Source organism: Equus asinus, chromosome 1, assembly GCF_041296235.1.
Source record: "Equus asinus isolate D_3611 breed Donkey chromosome 1, EquAss-T2T_v2, whole genome shotgun sequence".
Lineage (NCBI taxonomy): Eukaryota > Metazoa > Chordata > Mammalia > Perissodactyla > Equidae > Equus > Equus asinus.
The window spans coordinates 179,106,819-179,125,470 of NC_091790.1; the positions used below are offsets into that span (position 1 = coordinate 179,106,819).

Sequence of the window (18,652 nt, forward strand, 5' to 3'; positions counted from 1 at the left end):
TGGATAGACCGTGACCAGCTAAAACTTGGGGGTTTCTGTTATTAACAGGAAAGGGGAAACACGAGTACTGAGGAACAGGGTCTGTCTCTGCATACATGGTAACTAGGCTTTTTGTCACAATGATGTGGTGTTTTTCATAAATAAACCACAACTCTTTTCCTGAGCAGGTTCTACAGATGCTAGATAGAATATTCACCTGTGGCTTGCTTCACCACGATTAATGTGATTTATACTATTTTCATAAAGGCATATACCATGGAGTATTTGCAATGACATCCATGTATTTGTTGTTGTTTCTATAGACAGTCTTTGATTTCTGCAAAAAAAGACACAATTTTCCAGAGTTTGTATACTATCTCACTTTGCAAACATAGAATTATTCTCTACTTGCTATTCTCATTCCACTTCTTTCTTAAGGGACAACTAAGTCATGATTACCACTCAATTGTTCCCTTTTCACTTTATTTAAATTTTTCTTTAATACTTAGTGTCCACCACAGATCGTTAAGCATTTATATGCATTTTTAATGTCATTTGTTGGTTTCTCTACTCTAGCAATATCTGAAGTGTGGAAAAGGAACCTGATCGTTGAGCTATCAGAGTTGAAATAGGATTAAATTTGGAAATAATATATTTTAAAAACCAAATGGTAATATCAAAAAGACAAAAGTCTCATGAGGGAAATATTCTGGAGGTGTTCCCTTATGGCCCCATCATTCACATTTCTGGAGAATAGAGACTTTTCTTGGGTTACCTTCTTGAGGACCTCTTTTGTGGAAACCATGTCAAGTCTTTTTAGGCTCTTAGGAAAATGGATCATCCATGGCATTTTCTCAGTTTTCTTTTTGAATCTGTGGGCTGCTTTGAAATTTACTACTCACAGTTCATAAACTTGTAAAGGAGAGGAGAGAACATTGCTGTTCTTTTTATTTTTCTTTGCAATGACATTTTTATTTTTCTTAACCTGATGTCATCATCTTTGTCTTTATTTATGGAATATCCTTAGATGGTCAAAAAATAGCACCACTTTTTGTCCCTCCAGTGCCCTTCTTCCCCATCAACCACCTGGTCCTTATTTATGGCACTTTGATGTGTTACTGTCATGTTACACCCTTGCGTGCTGAGTGGTAGATATCTGATTTGTGATGATCTGACACTTATTAAGGGTTTTTTTTGCACTAGGACTCCCTCTCCTGCCATCCCTCTGAGGTTGGTGTCACCTTTCTCCAGTTGGATAGCCACAAGATTATCCTGGCCGCAGGGGCCCGGGGTTCAGAGGAAACCAAGGGAACCGTCTGGCGCAACATTGCAGTTCCACTGCCCTCCGTTTCCCCACAACCTTGCACCATTTACAGCTCAGTTAATTTTATTTCAGATGTTTTCCTTCTCACAAATCAGTACATACGCTCTTCGCTCCATCTCCTCTTTCAACCTTCCAATCCTTGTCAAGATACTTCAGAAAAATCTCTCTTCTCTATTTGGATGTCTTACGAATCAGGAAATAATTCACTGCTGACAATAAGTAAATTACGTGAGGAAAACACATACATCCAGAAAGAAAATGACAGAAATTTAAAATAAAAAGGAAAAGTGCCAACAAACTATAAAGTGCTTAAAAGTGCCTATAATCTATGCAAAATCTTCTAATTCTCTAACTCTTCAGCTGAAGGTTGGTTTTCTTTAAGCATTATTGTTGAAGATATCTATATAGATATGTATTTTTTTACTTCACAAATTATTTAATTTGCATTTTATTAGTATGTTACACAAATACTGTGCCTTTTTGGTTTTCGTTATTTCAGCCATTTATTGGTTAAGAATGTCTTAGCTTGGGAAGGGTTCTCCATGATTTGGATTATTATTTCTATAGAAAATAAAATATATTCTTGGATCCAAGGAATCAAATTGCGAGCAAAATTTTATCTTAAAAATAATTTTAAGTTGAATATGTCCTAAATATGCTGCTATTTTCACAAAGAAAGACTAATATCTCTGATCAACATTCTCTCTGAGTCAGACAAAAGGAAAACAGATCATGAGGGAAGAGGTTCATTATTTTAATACATTTTTTTCTCAGTAGAAAAAAATGCAATAGGAGAAGAAGATAAATGAGGACACATCACTCTTAGCTCGTTTAACTTATGGATGTTTGCTCTGCAATAACACCAGCTAGGATGAGGTAATTCGCTGTAATTAGAGCTGCCAGTGGCAGGTGGATGATTCGGTGAAAGGCATTTGTCAACAGACTAGACAGTGAGTAGGAGAAAAACTGAAATCTCACTGCAGTGATGGCTTGTCTGCCCCCAGAGGAAGGAGGCAACGTCTGTCTTTGTCTTCCCCATATGCCTTTTGGAGCCTTCTCTCTCGCCTTGGCCTTCCATCCTTTCTGCATTCTGCCTCCTTGTTGCTGGGATGTTCTTTGTGGCCCCACAGTCTCCTCCTGCCCTTCCCAGCAAAGGCCCAGACTTCAAATAGAAGACAGTCTAGACTTCTTCTCTAGACTGTAGATAGCATGAGTGAGAACCATGCCTGGCTTTTCCCAGTTTCCCACAGGGCCTAACCCAGTGCCTTTCATTTAGCCGGCACATGTTGATCAAATGAATGAAGGAATGAATGAATGAAGAAATGAGTGAATGTAGTTGCAGCTATCTGCATTTGCAGGGAGTAGCCGCATTCTGCTCTGTTTCTTAGCAAGATTTTACATATTGGTAAGAGAAAAATGCATTACGTCTTCCAGAAGTATTTATATCTAAACTGGGACGATCTCTTACTAATCCAAAGGGGAGGGGAAAAAACTTTTAACAGTGTTATTTCAGCTGTTAGAAACCAGCAGAGGGGGCGAGGGACATCTGATTTGGTGAACCTCTTAAATGGTAGTACATTAGTTGTCGGATACTTCACCTGTTTAGAACAACTGACCTGTTTAGATTCTAAACATTCGTATTGCTAAGCTCCCATTAAGAGCATGATGGGAAAGAGAAGGTCATTGAATACTGCTATCTTTGGGAAAAAAAAAGTCTTTCTGGAGAGGGAAGGAAAAACTTAATAAACACCATTTACACATGTGGCTCCAGGATCCTAGAAGTGATGAAATGATATTAATAATAATAGTTATCATTATTGAGTTCTTAGTAAATACTAACCATTTTACATATGTTATTTAATTTATGCAACCCAACAGTGGATGTTGTTTTCATTTTGTTGAAGTGAAAGAAGAAATTAAAATTTAGAAAGAGTATGCGCAACACCCTCTCCTAGTGATGCGCACTGTTTGCCACGAAACTCTTAGCCATCCTCAGGTCAGGGTCTTAAAGAAAAGGCAGTGTCATCTTACATGCTTACACTTCACCATAGAAATTTGGGTGTGAGAAATAGAAGGGGTATCACAAATACAATATCCTCTTGTAGAAGAAAAGGGAAGAGCTAATATTTATTTTGATATTGTTTGGTTATTAGTTTAATACCCTCTAATGTATTCATGTTAATATGCCTACTGTTGACTGTTCTTTTTAAAATCATCTTCAAGCTGTGAAAAAGGGCTCCTATGACATGGTGTCTGCTTTGCTTAAACACAACACCAGCCTTGACCAGCCCTGTGTCAAGCGATGGTCGGCAATGCATGAAGCAGCCAAACAAGGCCGCAAAGATATCATAGCTCTGCTACTAAAACACGGAGGCAATGTCCACCTGAGAGACGGATTTGGAGTCACACCGTTAGGTGTTGCCGCCGAGTATGGTCACTGTGATGTGTTGGAACACCTAATCCACAAAGGTATGTAAAAAAGGAGTTGCCAGCTGGCTCCGTGGCCTAGTGGTGAAGTTTGGCATGCTCCACTTTGGTGGCCTGATTCAGTCCCAAAGTTCCGACCCTATACCATTCATCAGAGGCCATGCTGTGTTGGTGACTCACATACAAAATAGAGGAAGATTGGTGCAGACGTTAGCTCAGGGACAATCTTCCTCAGAAAACAAAAAGGAACTGCCTGCTCCTGACTTTTCTCCTGCTTCTTGTATTTCCTTTTTTCCATTCCTCATCACCTCCTTTTCCTCTCTTGAATCTAACTGGGCCTCAGGCTTTTGTACCCAGCCCCCTTGACAGCCCCCCATTCCACAGCTCAGTTAAACCCTATACACGGTGACCTACAAATCTGCATGCCCAGCCCTGACTGTGCTCTCTAGAGACAGCCCAATTTTCACACAGATGGCTCACCAGGGTCTCACACTCATACTCTCCTAAACTGAATTCTTCTTTCACACTTTTGATATGATAATTTCTCCCAGCCAAGACTGAAAGCTTAGATTTATCTCTAATTCCTCCATCACCTTCTTTTCCAAATACAGTCGGTTACCGAGTGCTATAGTGTCTCTCTTACCAGTTCTCACCTTGCAGGACCTCTGGTTTGCATCCTCACATCTTCCCTGGACCAGGGCAATCATTTCCTAACCATTCTTCCAGTTTCCAATCTCCCTGTCAGAGACTTCATACTACATACTGCAATGCAGCTCCTTTCTCTCAAGGATAGCTACAGGAGTGTAGACAATCCAAAACATCTTCAGTGGCTCCCCATTGCCCACTGAATCATGCATGGGTCCCTCTGCATCATCTTGAGTTGTTTTTCCAGGTTTATCCTTCACTACTCCCAATGTGTATCCTGTACTCCAGCTAAATTAGACTAGCAGTATTTCCAAACACACCCCATATTCCCTCTGTCTGGGTTTGGGTCCAGTCCTTGTCCTCATCTGGAATACCTTCCAACACAATTCAAAGTCAATCTCTTGAGACATCTCCTTTCTAAAGTCTTTCTTTTTTGTGTGTTTTTTTTGTGGGGAAGATTGGCCCTGAGCTAACATCTGTTGCCAATCTTCCTCTTTTTGCTTGAGGAAGATTGTCACTGAGCTAACATCCATGCCAATCTTCCTCTATTTTTTGGATATGGGACACCACCACAGCATGGCTTGACGAGTAGTGTGTAGGTCCACGCCTGGGATCCAAACCTGCAAACCCTGGGCCGCTAAAGCAGAGAGCATGCCCTTAACCACTACATCACTGGGTTGGCCTGCCTGAAGTCTTTCCTAATTCTCCCCAACAGATTGTGATGTTGCCCTCCTTTGAAACCTCCAAGTGCTTTATATAACTACAGAACCGGGAATTAAGAGACCAAATGCTTAAGCTGGTTTCTGCCACCTACTCATGGTCTGATCGTAGCCTAGTTACTTAAACATCTGGCCCTCAGTTTCCTCATCTATAAATAAAAGCTAGGACCACGTGGTCTCTAAGGATCCTCTATGGGGAAAAGAAACATTTTTGAGCATGCCCCGCAAAATGCAACCTCATTTGGTTATCAAATAAGCCCTATGACATAAGCAGTGTTGCCCTAGTTGACAGATGAGGAGATGGAGGTTCATAGAAGTGAGGAGCTTGCCCCAAAGTCTCAGAGGCAGAGTCATAATTCAAACCCAGAACGCTTTCCCTTACATCATGACATCATGCCTCCTAGTCCTGATGTCACTTAATGTTACACAGTTTGGTTTCTTTGATAATATTTTGTTTTATTTCTCCTTTGAACTCCTTGAGATAGTCAGACTTATTCATTTTAGGATTTTCTAGGCAATTACACACAGTGTCTGCACACAGAAGGCAGTTGATAAATATTTGTTGAATGGAAATACTAGAATGCCAACTGTTGCCTTTAAATTTAAAAGTCTAAGTATCCCTTTTTCTGGGAACAATAGTCTATCACGGAAGTTGACTTGTTGAGTTCTCAGATATTCTTGTGACACAAAGATTTTCTAATAAAATGAAACATGCTGCATAATTGCTTATTGAAAATATTGAGAACATACATATTCATAATTCTGTACTTTGAATTTTAAGTCCTAACCAGAAAGGAAAACAACAGGTTGTTTTTAAGGGAGCCATCTTGACAATCCATCCAGTTGTCACTATGCCGCGTGTTTTATACTGCCAGGCGGCGACGTGTTTGCTTTGGCGGATGATGGGGCTTCAGTGCTGTTTGAGGCAGCAGGAGGGGGCAATCCTGACTGCATTTCCCTCCTGCTGGAATACGGAGGAAGTGGAAATGTCCCTAACCGAGCAGGGCACCTTCCTATACACCGAGCTGCCTACGAGGGACATTACCTGTGAGTAATAAATCATAGGAGGATCATTTTAAGTTGACAAATACAAAATTGCATATAGAGTACAAGCTCAAGTCTCTCTATACAACATTTTAGGGTTTCTAAAAATTTTGCCCTTGGCAAAGAATTAAAATTTATGATAATACTATCAATATTATTCTAATTGTTTACCAACACCTACAGATATTACAGTGTAATATCAAATTTAATCCTCAATATAAAAGCTTTATTATAAGTTTAGGTTTCTTTATTCCCCCAAAAACAGTTAGATAGATTTTTAAATCACAAAATGTGCCACAATCAACACATCAAGAGAAGTCTATAATCCTTATATTAAACTACCCACCATGAGAGGATGGTTTTAGGCAATTAAATATATTTTCCAAGTTCAAAAACTTTGAAATAGTTTGGCTTTATTGCTTTCAGTGGCCACGTTGGCTAAGTGGCCAATGACACATAATTAACGCTAAGTGACATGTTGTTAAAGTTTACCTGGATTTATTCCCAGTGTTCATAAATTCACACATGGTAGCTCTGAATTAGGCACAAGAGATCAAGTTATCCTTGCTTGTGGCTCTCATACATGTCTAGCTGGTCAGTCAAGTGTGAAATTCACAACTATTTATCACAGGTTCTTAGAAACATAAGCTGTGGTTAATTATCTCAATGGACTGATGTAAGGTTGATGGAATAATAAAGACTCTTCTTGTGGCTAATGATTCAGTTGCAAGTTATATGGAAGCAGTTAGGATGTACATGGCCAATATTAAAGGATAGATTGATAAGCCAATGTTACCACAATAAAAATAAATAAATAAAATTTAAAAAATAAAGGATAGATTGTTCAGGAAACGGTGAAAGAGGAGTAATGAATGAGAATTCAAAAGGCCTAAATTCTAGTCCTTACTCCACATCTAACTGTGTGACATTGGACAAATAATTTCACCTCTCCAGACTTCACATTGTCCTCTTCTGTTAAATGAAGAGGTTGGACTAAGTGATGTCCAAGGTCATTTCCAGCTCTAACTCCCTGTGACTCCATGATTCTATGGTCAAGATTATGAAGCTTTCTTCTATGGTATCAGATATGCTTGCTTTTCTTCTGTATTTTTCATTAAATAACATTGGTTGCTTATAAATATTATGTTGTTCAGAGAAGAACTGGAAGATGGGGAGGGCTCCTGAGGGACCACAATTCTAGGACCAAATCTATAAGATCCGATATGTTCCCCAGGAATATGTAGAATGGAAAGCTAAATCAAAAAGTAAACTAAACTACACTAAATGGTAGTAAGTCAATGGGCAAAGGTTAAGTGTTTCTGTATAAGGTTATCTAGAGAAAATAAGGGAAACTAAACAAACTGCATTCACTTGTCTAGTGAGGAAGCTGGTTTACTTAATTTCTTGATTTTCTTCATGCCATGTGGATATTTGACTTTCTTTTTAGTGCACTGAAATATCTTATCCCAGTAACATCCAAAAATGCAATCCAGAAAAGTGGGATGACACCAATTCACTCAGCAGCAGATGGACAAAATGTACAGTGCCTAGAACTGCTCATTGAAAATGGTTTTGATGTCAATACCCTGCTTGCTGACCACATTTCTGAGAGCTATGATGATGAGCGGAAGACTGCACTATATTTTGCTGTTTCTAATAATGATATTCATTGCACAGAAGTCCTTCTGGCCGCAGGTGCAGACCCAAACCTAGATCCCCTCAACTGTCTACTTGTGGCAGTAAGGGCCAATAGTCATGAAATTGTCCGGCTGCTTCTCTCCCATGGAGCTAATGTCAATTGTTACTTCATGCATGTGAATGACACTCGTTTCCCCAGTGCCATTCAGTATGCCCTAAATGATGAGGTAATGCTGAGGCTGTTGCTGAATAATGGCTATCAAGTGGAGATGTGCTTTGAGTGCATGCACGGGGACATCTTTGGAAATTCGTTTGTGTGGTCAGAGATAGAGGAAGAGGTGCTGCCGGGATGGACATCTTGTGTAATAAAAGATAACCCGGTGAGTTACATCCTTTTCTTCTTCATATTAAGTCATTATCCTAACTGTCACTCATTAGGGATGTTACAAGAAAAGAAAAGTCAACTCCAACTTTAATATTTTTCTTGTTCTTGAATTGGTGTTTGCAGTGATATGGGGATATAACCTTAAAACTAGATAAAAAAGATTGTGTTTGTTTTCCTTGACTTGGAAATTGAATGCAGAAGAATGTGAAAACATATGCAATTAATAACTTACGCTTATTTGGTGGAATATTAGGGCTAGAAGCATGGAAAGAAGGCTCATGGAAAGAAGCATGATTCTTCCATGTTATGTTGACTACAATCATATCATAGCCATGCGCATAGCTTCAGGCCTCAGTTTCACAAAAACAAGCAAACAATTGATAGTTCCTTTAGTTCATTACAAGGAGGGATGTTTTATTCCCTGTAAAAAGATGAAGATTGTAATTTTTCATAATAAAATTGAGTGTATTAGAAGTACAACTAAATTAAATTTTATCAATTCTCTCAGTTCTGTGAGTTTATTACAGTTCCCTGGATGAAACACTTGGTAGGCGGTGTTATCCGTGTATTAATAGACTACATGGATTATATCCCTCTGTGTGCTAAACTGAAGGCTGCACTAGAAGGACAGAGAGAATGGCCAGAAATCCGTCAAATACTAGGTAAATACAAAAGTTTTGCCTACAAAATATTTTATGATGATGTATAAAGGGGAAGTTTCTTAATGTCATGTTTGACACTTTTTCAAAGCTACTTAATTTTCAGAACTATCTGGGTCTTTTTAAGTCATCCTTAATACTTCCTCTGATATAAGATACTAATTTTTTGCATACTTTCTAACTAATTGTATAACGAATAATACTGCAACTATACTAACGTTTCAACTAGAACTCGTTCGTTAAAGTTAACTTCTATATTATCGTAAGGTAGGTAGACTGTAATCTCCATGTGGGCAGGGATCTGTTTTGTTTATTTTTGTATTCTCGAGGCTTAGCATAATGCTTAGTTGACTCAATAAATACTGAGTAAGTGAATGAATGGAATGAGTTAGAATTATCCTTTTTGATATGCTATCTCTCAGGTGTTTTACTGAAAATTCCTACCATCAAAAGTTTGTATTACAGGCAAGCCATTTTGTATTCTCTAGGTTAAAGTTTAGTTAGAATCATAAAAGTGAATCATATTCAAAAATTTTCAGTAAAAGTATATCTAAAATTACTCCAAATACAAATAGAAGCTAGAAAAAGTCATAAATTGGAGAGAAACCAGAGTTTCTTGGAGAAATGGGTGGTTTTAGGTCTGGGGAAGGAAATGTGCAAGATAAGCCAGGAATATCTGGTGATACCAGATAGCAAAGAAACTCTCAAAGACTACCAGAGTCATGTCAAAAGAATCCAGGAGCCAACGTGAAGAGGCTCCCACTAGCCAAAGATGGGACCATTTAAGCTTGAAAAGATAATTATTTTTGATGAATTGAAACCAATTAAATATGTTTAAATATGATATTTTTTAAAATTGGTCAACTCCATAGGATAAGAAAATCAATTCATTATCTTGAAAGTAATAAAGGAAAAGATTCAAGCATTTATTCTCCCCTACTTATATGATTTGTGCCACTAGTAAACAAACAATAGGTGAGCAAAACTATCCCTTTATAAAAGTATCCCAAATAATAAATGAAAAAGAAATGATATAATTAGATATCACCGTTTTGCAGCCCACGATAAGCTAATAGACGAAGACACTGAGCATCGGCAGCTGCTAATATCACATCATGTGGCCCTTGATGAAGGAACACGGCAGCAGCTATAGTTTTGCAAAAGAGATCAAACCTGAGTCTGACCAAGTCTCTGGATCCAGCTGTCAATTTACAAGGAACAGAGAAGGCTGTGGCACATGGAACTGCACCATGAAAGGGCAATGAGCAAAATTCAGGCTGTGGGAAACTACAGGACGTTTTGGTTCTTCAAAGATTAATTGAAAGGAAGAGAAGGGAATGAAGAGAAGAACCTGCAGATTAAAAGAGACTTAAGGGACATATCAAATTTAAAAATATATATATATTGTCAATACCATAGTGTAGGAATAGCACACTTAGATGATGACGTTATAAAGGAAGCGATTACTATAAAAGTCAGAATAGTGGTTCCTTGTAGAGGAGGAAGGAATGGAGATCGGCATGGATTGTGGAGGGAATTCTGAGGTGGCTGGGGAAGTTCTTCTATTCATGACCTGGGAGGTTATTAAAGATGTTCATCTAATGATCACTTATGTAACTATACATTTGTGTAGTTGCTCTATGTATATTTTATTTTACAATAAAAAGATTAAAACGTTTTGGAGATTGTAAGGAAAAAAACTCCAAGGCTTAGGTAAATTAATTTCCCAAAGTTACAGACACAGAAAATAACAAAGCAAGAATTTGAACCCTTGCCTATCTCACTTCAAAACAGTCTCTTTCTCCAGTACCTCTGTGCTTCCTGTCATAGACAACACAGATTTTGTTTCTAATTGGGAATTAGTTGTTCACGTATTTTTATTGCAGGAGAATGACAAATTCTTACAACTTTAGAAAGGCAATCCAAGTAAAAATAAGACCAGGTCTTTTTGTTGTTTCGGTCACACGTTATTGCAACGAGACTGAAAGTCAGTGGACTGCTGTGAGCGTGCTTAACCACTGGATGTCAGGATTCCTCCAAGCATACATACTGCAGTGTCTTTGTTAGGGAAGACAATAAAATGGTAATTAAAAAAAAAAAAAAGACGGGTTTATTCTGCCTATTTTGATAACAATAACTTTGCCTCAATAGTTTTTGAAAAACATTGTTTTAATTTTTAAAAAAGATAATTTGAGGGGCTGGCCCTGTGGCCTAGTGGTTAAGTCCCCCATGCTCCACTTCGGTGGCCCCGGTTTGGTTCCTGGACAAGGACCTACACCACTCATCAGCGGCCATGCTGTAGCGGTGTCCTACATACAAAATAGAGGAAGATTGGCACAGGTGTTAGCTCAGGGACAATCTTCATCAGCAAAGAAAGGAAGATTGGCAACAGATGTTTGCTGAGGGTGAATCTTCCTCAGCAAAAAACAAAAAAAGATAATTTGAATATTTATAATCTCAAATGTAACAGAAATGTGGTCTCTTATTATTGAACTGAGTGATAGTTCACATTATTGAATGGTTATAATGTGCCAAGCAGGATTCTAATACTTTACATGAATTAATTTGTTTGATATTCAAACAACCCTATGAGGTAGGTCCCAGTGTTATTCACATTTCACAGGTGAGTATGCTGAGATCACAGAGGTTAGGTAACTAGTCCAAGGTCACACAAATATCAAGTGGCAGAGCCAGATTTTAATCCAAGCCACCTTTGTCTAGGGCCCACATCTAAGCCAGTGTATTGTGCTACCTTTCAGCTCACATTGTTGGGATATTATATCAGTACTGTAATTGTCATGTAGATCAAGTAAAAGGTGAAAATAAAGATTAACATCAGAAACTGAATAACGTTAGTAGGTTTTTTTGAAAATATAAAATGTTTATGTATCAGACGCTGAAGCAAACCTAAGATTGAATCATGAACATATGGAATCATTTACATCAGATGCTTCCTGGATAATTATTCATCAGAAAGATTGGTAGAGGAGAGAGGAAGTAAAGAAATATGTCTCTATAATACTTATTTCTGAAAAATGAATAGAAGGAGATGGGAGCATTTGCTTTCTTCAATCAAGTCCATTCATTCATTTAACATATTCTAGATGAAAACCCACTGCGAGCCATACTCTCTTCTGGACCCAGACAGACTGAATGTCTGCCTTCCTGGAGCTTACATTCTAGAGGAATGGTCTGGAATGCTTAATTACAATTTGAATTTCACTTAAGGTCACTAGTTACTAATGTGCATACCTGTTTTTCAGAATACACTATTAATTCTATTCTAAAACAGTCTGTCTCTCACAGGCCAATCCAGTAATATTATTCTTATTTTTTGCTTGTTTTCTCCATTCATTTTAGAGAATCCTTGCTCATTAAAACACTTGTGTCGGTTAAAAATTCGAAGACTTATGGGACTCGAGCGACTCTGCCAGCCAGCCTCAATGGAGAAGCTTCCACTACCACCAACTATTCAAAGATACATATTATTTAAAGAGTATGATCTCTATGGACAAGAGCTGAAATTACCATAATTTAAAAATAATATTTTAAAATGTGATTTTTAAAATGGGGTTCCCTCAGAGAATTTCTTGGAATCATTGGGCATCCTTAAATGTATTTAAATCCATTGACAATTACTACTTGATCGTGTGTTCTTACGGGAACACTGTGTTTTACATCTTTAAAGACCTTTACATTATGATTGTTTTAAGCTAGTCAATATCTTGTATTCGAATTTCTGTTGATTATCTCCACTTGGAACAAGGCTTCAAACTCTCCCTATCAAAGTGGCTCTTACAATATCTATGCTCAAGTCTCCTATGTTTATAAAACCATCACTCAACCACTTTCTCAAACCCACACGTCCTGCCAGTTGCTGGCCGCTTCCTCTCCTTTCTTCTATACCACACTGCATAGAGCTCCTTCCTGCCTGAGCTCCAAACACTGCATCTGGCTCTGCTCCCTCCACTGCCCTTCTCGAAGTCTGTAACAACCACCTTGCTAATTTCAGTGAGCACACTTCAGTCCTTTCTGCTGATTCCTGTAGTATAGACACTGTTGCCCACTCCCTCCTTGGAATGGTCTCCCCTTGGTTTTCACGACATGCTGCTCTCTTAGCTCTCCTCTCACCTCCCTGACTGCACTGTCTCTGCCTTCCCTCTGTGTTGCTCATCTCCTGCCATCTTCTCTTCTTATGCTATGTTCTCTGGGAAATTTCATCCATGTCTATTGTTTCATTTACTATCTATATACTGGTGACTACAAAATTTATATCCAAAGTTCAGCTGTTTCTCTCACGTGCTTGAGACCTATTGACCCGTTGACAATTGGCCTAAAGGACGGTTGAACACAAGGACACCTCGAATTCAACATGTCCCAGAAAGAACTCACTAACTTCCTCCACAAAGTGGCTCCTCCTCTTACGTTCTCTAGCTCAACAGTCAGCCCAATTATCAATTCAGTTTCCTGAGTCAAAAGCCTGGGCATCAGCCTTGATCATCCCAGTTTCTTTACCCCATATAACAAATCACCGAATCCTGGTAAGTTTGTCTCTTCTTCTACTCAGTTTCCTGCATTTGGCCCTAATTCCAGCTATTGTCTCATTTTCCTGGGATTCTATGGTGCCACGTAACTGGCCTTCCTCCCTGCTGTCTTGCCCCATCTAACACACATTCTACGCACAACATCCCAGAGTGATCTTTTACAAATGTAAGTGGAGTTTCAGTCCCCTGCTTAAAATCATTCCCATTGCTCTTAGGATAAAGTCCAAAGGCCTTCCATGGCCCTTCAGGATCGAACTCCTTGCCTTCCTCCTTAGCCTTATCTTTTCACGTCTCCCTCTCCCCTCCCCTTTAACCATGTTAAACCCCTTTTAGAAGTCTATTCTTTGAACAATGATTCCCAGACTTTTAGATTTTATACATCAGTAGTTTCTGTTTTGCTAATTTAAAAAATAAGGTCATCTATTAAAAACAATTTGTCATCCACTATTACCTTCATTTCATAAAAGAGGAGCGATTTGAATGCCAGAAAATAAGATGACCTTAAATTCAATCACTAAAATTGAATGACTTTAGCTTTGAAAAGACTTACCACTCTGTCTTCATTTCCCCATTGATGGGTGAAAATATTATTCTGGACTAACAAGTATTTGAGGTTCTTTGTTTGGGAACCACTGCTGTTGAATAGACCATGCTCTCTTGCACCTCAGGCTCTTTGCATTTTCCTCTCCCTCTGCCTAGAATCCTCTTTCCATCTCCTTCTTACTCTGTCTGCCCCTTGTCCTACAGGTCTCAGCTTAGATGTTGCTTCCTGTAGGATGGGAGGCCCCAACACAGCACTTCTCATACTATTATAGGCACCTGTGTTCTCATCTGCCTGCCGCACTAGACTATAATTATGAGGGCAGGGTCTATGTCTGTTTTGTTTTCCAGTGTTTTCTTAGGGCCAAATACATTCCCTAGAACATAGAGAGAGTTCAAAAATTATTTGTTGAATATTTTGAATGAGTGAATGTTATATAAAACCTAGACAAAAATAATCAGTGACCTCATGGTAAAATGATAATTTTGAATCTCTGAATTGGTTATGTAACCTTAATGATGTAATTATTTAGATTTATTTTTCTTAGGTTTTAATAATATGTTTTTCTTATATTTATTTTTATCTTAGAGTTACTGTATTCTTTCAATAGTAATTCTTCACTAGTTTGTGCATTTTTCAGATTGTATTTAGCTCTAGTTATCTTTGGAAGATAAATAAGTACGAAAAACACTGTATAGTTATTGCTATAGTTTTAACCTCTTGTATTCCCTAGAGGATATATTTTTATATAAATTAAACTGTAATGTATTTAATTTGAACTATACTATTTTGTGTATAAGATTTCATGATTCCTGTCTTGCTCTCCTAGTTGTCACTAAAATGCATTGCTGCCTATAAATATTGCTCTAAATAAATAAAAAATACTAATGAGGCTGTAAGTCTGCTATGTGATAATTCAGATATTAAACTAAAGCTCTGACATTTTCTTTAATGTACTTTATGTAAATATATTCAAGAAATCACTAGTCCTGGTGGTCTAGTGGTTAAGATTTGGCTCTCTCACCACTGAGGCCCAGGTTCGTTTCCCACTCAGGAAACCACACCACTGTCTGTCAGTTGTCATACCATGGTGGCTGCATGTTGCTGTGATGCTGAAAGCTATGCCACCAGTTTCTCGAATACCAGCAGGGTCACTCTTGGTGGACAGGTTTCATCGAAGCTTCCAAACTAAGACAGACTAGGAAGAAGGACTAGCCCACCCATTTCAGAAAAAAATTGGCCATGAAAATCCTACATATAGCAGTGGAGCATTGTCTGATATAGCCCTGGAAGGTAGGGGATGGCGCAAAAGACTGGGCGGGGCTGTGCTCTGCCTTCCACAGGGTCACCGGTAGTCGGAATCAACTTGACAGCACCAACAACAAATTCAAGAAATATTTGGATGCAAAGATATGAATTCACTGCACATGCTATTGGTTTTGAAAGTGGTTCTTTCAGTATTTGTGAACAGGAAAAAAACATATCCTATGAAACTGAGGCAATCATTGTATCCCAAACGAATTTGATCTTCTTCTTACTTTTTGAACTTTCCTAGGGAAAATTGTTTTTGAGTGAGCTGAGTGGTAAGGGAAATTAATTTCTATCTAATTAGCAATCTGTTTCTCCTAGACTCTGTCACTTTATCCGAGAGAGGGCAACAGCTGCTCCTCCCCAGTGAGCCTCAGGAGAAGCCAATACATTCTGCAGTGGTTCCAGCTTAACCACTGTGGAATCGACGAGACAGAGTTTTGATAACATCTTCCTGTGTTGCTAAGACGTCCATGGCTGTTTCGGTCACTGTGGATTTTGTTTCATATCATACAGAGAGTCTGGGTGAAAAGAAGCAGAACTACTCTCTCATTTAAGTGTGTTTTGTTTAGTTTTTCGGTAGGTGATCTTTAGATAATATATCCATTTCCAACTGAAAATAATTTCATAACCACATTGAAATCAAGTGCCTCCTGAAGAATATGGTTCAGTCATTTTAATTATTCACAGGAAATGTTTCCAGGCATTAGGATGACAGTGTGGAAGATGTGAAAATGATTGTGTAAATGTCATACAGCAAATATTCATAGATAGCACTCTCTTTGATGCAGGCTTTTGAAAAATCAGTACATTTGGGCTAGACAGTATGGAAACTACAAAAAATAGCAATCTCTTATGACACAGAGAACACACTTAAGCCTTGTCTTTGACCTGTTACCAGACATTCCTATCTAAATTTTGGTTTCAAGTCACATTACTCTCATTTATATAGTCATCTTCCAAATCAGAAATTATTTAGAACATATAAAAACTATGAGTTTCTTCAAGTTATTCATGGGACAAAAAGAAACATTACATGCATATATCCATAATTCCATACACATGAGTACATATATAATATATAATATACATACATATATTATACATGCATATATAATATACATATACATGCATTGTAGTGTGGTATATTATTGCAGTGCCATATAATGCAGTAGGTAAGAACATGTACTTTGTGACCAAACAGACCTGAGTTTGAACTAGGCTCCACGAATTATTGGCTGCTTGATTTTGAACAAGACGTGAGATAAGTGTATAAACACCATATCTAACATAGAGTAAGTACATGTGAAGAAACTCAAGCTCTCATTATTGTTATTACACAGTGGCAGTGCTGGTGCTAGAGTTACAGAGTCAAGAACCTTTGTCTTATGGTCCAAGTCTGAAGATTGTCATACTGAGCTGTGAAAATGTGAAAAAATACTGTTAGAGATGTATGTGGCATCTCACTATCATCTATAAATACTCTGAGAAATTTCACAGAATGAAAATAGCAGAGAATTGTCCCTAGCACATAAAACCCCACATCTGCTTTTCTTAGGAAAGCCCTGATCATCAATTGTTGAAAGGGAGAAAAGGGCTTCTCAGGGAAGAAGATGTATAGAAGGAATAGACTTATTTGACCTTGGTGCCCTGTGTTACGTAACCTCGGGCAATGCTAGAGATGTCTGGGGATTTGCCGTTTTTGGAAGGAGACAGCCTAGTAATTTGAATCTGGGCACTGGGAGCACCTGAGTTCTAATGTTGGATTGGCCAGTGATTCCACCAGAGGCACTTGACGGGTACTCACATTTTGTGCTTCAGATTCCACTGAACTTGGAACAGCTATTTCTCTTGCTTTGGAAATCTTCCATCCTGAGATCTCCCAGTGAGGTTTAAGATAAAACGTCTTTGAAGCAGCCATAGTGTTGGATAAGGTAGAAGGTGTGGAGGGTGCTAAATGCGATCCTTACTTTAGGACTGAGGGGGTGTGGGATACCAGTATCCAGCTCTTTCTGTTTGAAACGAGATCTGCGTTGGCTTCTCAAGGAAGCTATTTTTTATGCTTTGTGGAAGTCAGATAACTAGATATGAGATTCAGTCAGTGGTCAACAACCTATTGTCCTGAATACCCCTAAAGATCTAGTTACCCCAATTGGTTTCATATTGTTTCAGTGAAGAGAAAATTTTAATCACCTTTGACTGGAAGATGGTAACATTTGCTTAGACTTTGACTCACTGGAAGCCCCTCAACCAGGGTTCAACTCTGCCCCCAGGCCCCTCATTGGGGGCCTGCTCTCCACAATCACCTGAAGAACTCAAGAGGCTAAATTGAGTCTGCAGGTTGGAGGATGCCCTGATTAAATCTGAACTTCAACTATACTAAGTCCAACTTCCTACAGTCCCTCTAGGATATCTCTCTCTCCAACAGGAAACAAAACCTTTTATTTGACAATCAAAAGTAAAGTTTAAAATACAAGCAAATTTAAGAGGAGTAGAATGATATTAAAATCTTTCTAAATAACAGGTTATGGCGAAGGAAAGACGATGAGAACCTCAAGTTTTAGAAGGAAAAGTGTAGATATTCCTACAGATCAAAAGTTTAATCGTTTACTCTATGAATGTGGAAAGAATCTTGAGAAACATCTAGTTCCTGTTAATCCATTCTTAAAGACTCCTTCAATAACATTTGTCCTGTGTTTTATAGTTCACAAAGCATTCCACATACATTATCTCACTCGATTCTTTTTTTTTTTTTTGAGGAAGATTAGCCCTGAGCTAACATCTGACGCCAATCCTCCTCTTTTTGCTGAGGAAGACTGGCCTGAGCTAACATTCACGCCCATCTTCGTCTACTTTTTATATGTGGGACGCCTGCCACAGCATGGCTTGCCAAGCAGTGTCGTGTCCGCACCCGGGATCCGAACCGGCGAACCCTGGGCCACCGAAGCATAACGTGCAAACAACCGCTGCGCACAGGCCAGCCCCTCACTGGATTCCTACAACTACTCTAGGAGCAGGGCAGGGAAGGGGTTAATTACTTCTACTCTATAAATAAGGAAATCAATCTTATTAACTAAGTTAGTTAACTTAACTAAGTCAGTAAATGCCAGAGCTAGTACTCAAACTAGGACTCCTGACTCCAAATCTCAAACTCTTTCCATTCCATCATTTTGAGTTCAGATTAGGAGGGCATTATTCGTAACAGTCAAAAAGTGGAACAATCCAAACGTCCATGAACTGGTGAATAGCTAGGTACAATATGGCGTATCCGTACAATAGAATACTATTTGGCAACATGCTACAACATGGATGAATCTCAAAAACATTAGGTTAAGTGAAAGAAGCCAGATACAAAAGAACACTATGGTATGATTCCATTTATATAAAATGTCCAGACAGTGCACATGTAGAGAGACAGACACAGATTGGAAGTTGCCGG

At 38.5% G+C, this 18,652-nt stretch overlaps 1 protein-coding gene across 4 annotated transcripts in view; it reads left to right on the forward strand.

Annotated features, from left to right (window-relative positions):
- Nucleotides 1–14,797, forward strand: part of ASB15 (ankyrin repeat and SOCS box containing 15) — a 31,008-nt gene extending 16,211 nt beyond the window's left edge. Inside the window, exons 1-6 of one of the 4 annotated variants that reach the window (XM_044758763.2) lie at nucleotides 1,531–1,669; nucleotides 3,527–3,772; nucleotides 5,970–6,141; nucleotides 7,586–8,156; nucleotides 8,670–8,823; nucleotides 12,181–14,797. In XM_044758763.2, the coding sequence (XP_044614698.1) occupies nucleotides 3,550–3,772; nucleotides 5,970–6,141; nucleotides 7,586–8,156; nucleotides 8,670–8,823; nucleotides 12,181–12,353 (1,293 nt within the window). In that variant the 5' untranslated portion in view covers nucleotides 1,531–1,669; nucleotides 3,527–3,549 and the 3' untranslated portion in view covers nucleotides 12,354–14,797. Of the gene's footprint in view, nucleotides 1–1,530; nucleotides 1,670–3,526; nucleotides 3,773–5,969; nucleotides 6,142–7,585; nucleotides 8,157–8,669; nucleotides 8,824–9,878; nucleotides 10,904–12,180 lie in introns of those variants that run through there. The other 3 variants (XM_014839156.3, XM_014839159.3, XM_070512625.1) reach the window with 3 other exon arrangements.
- Nucleotides 14,798–18,652: the final 3,855 nt, after the last annotated feature.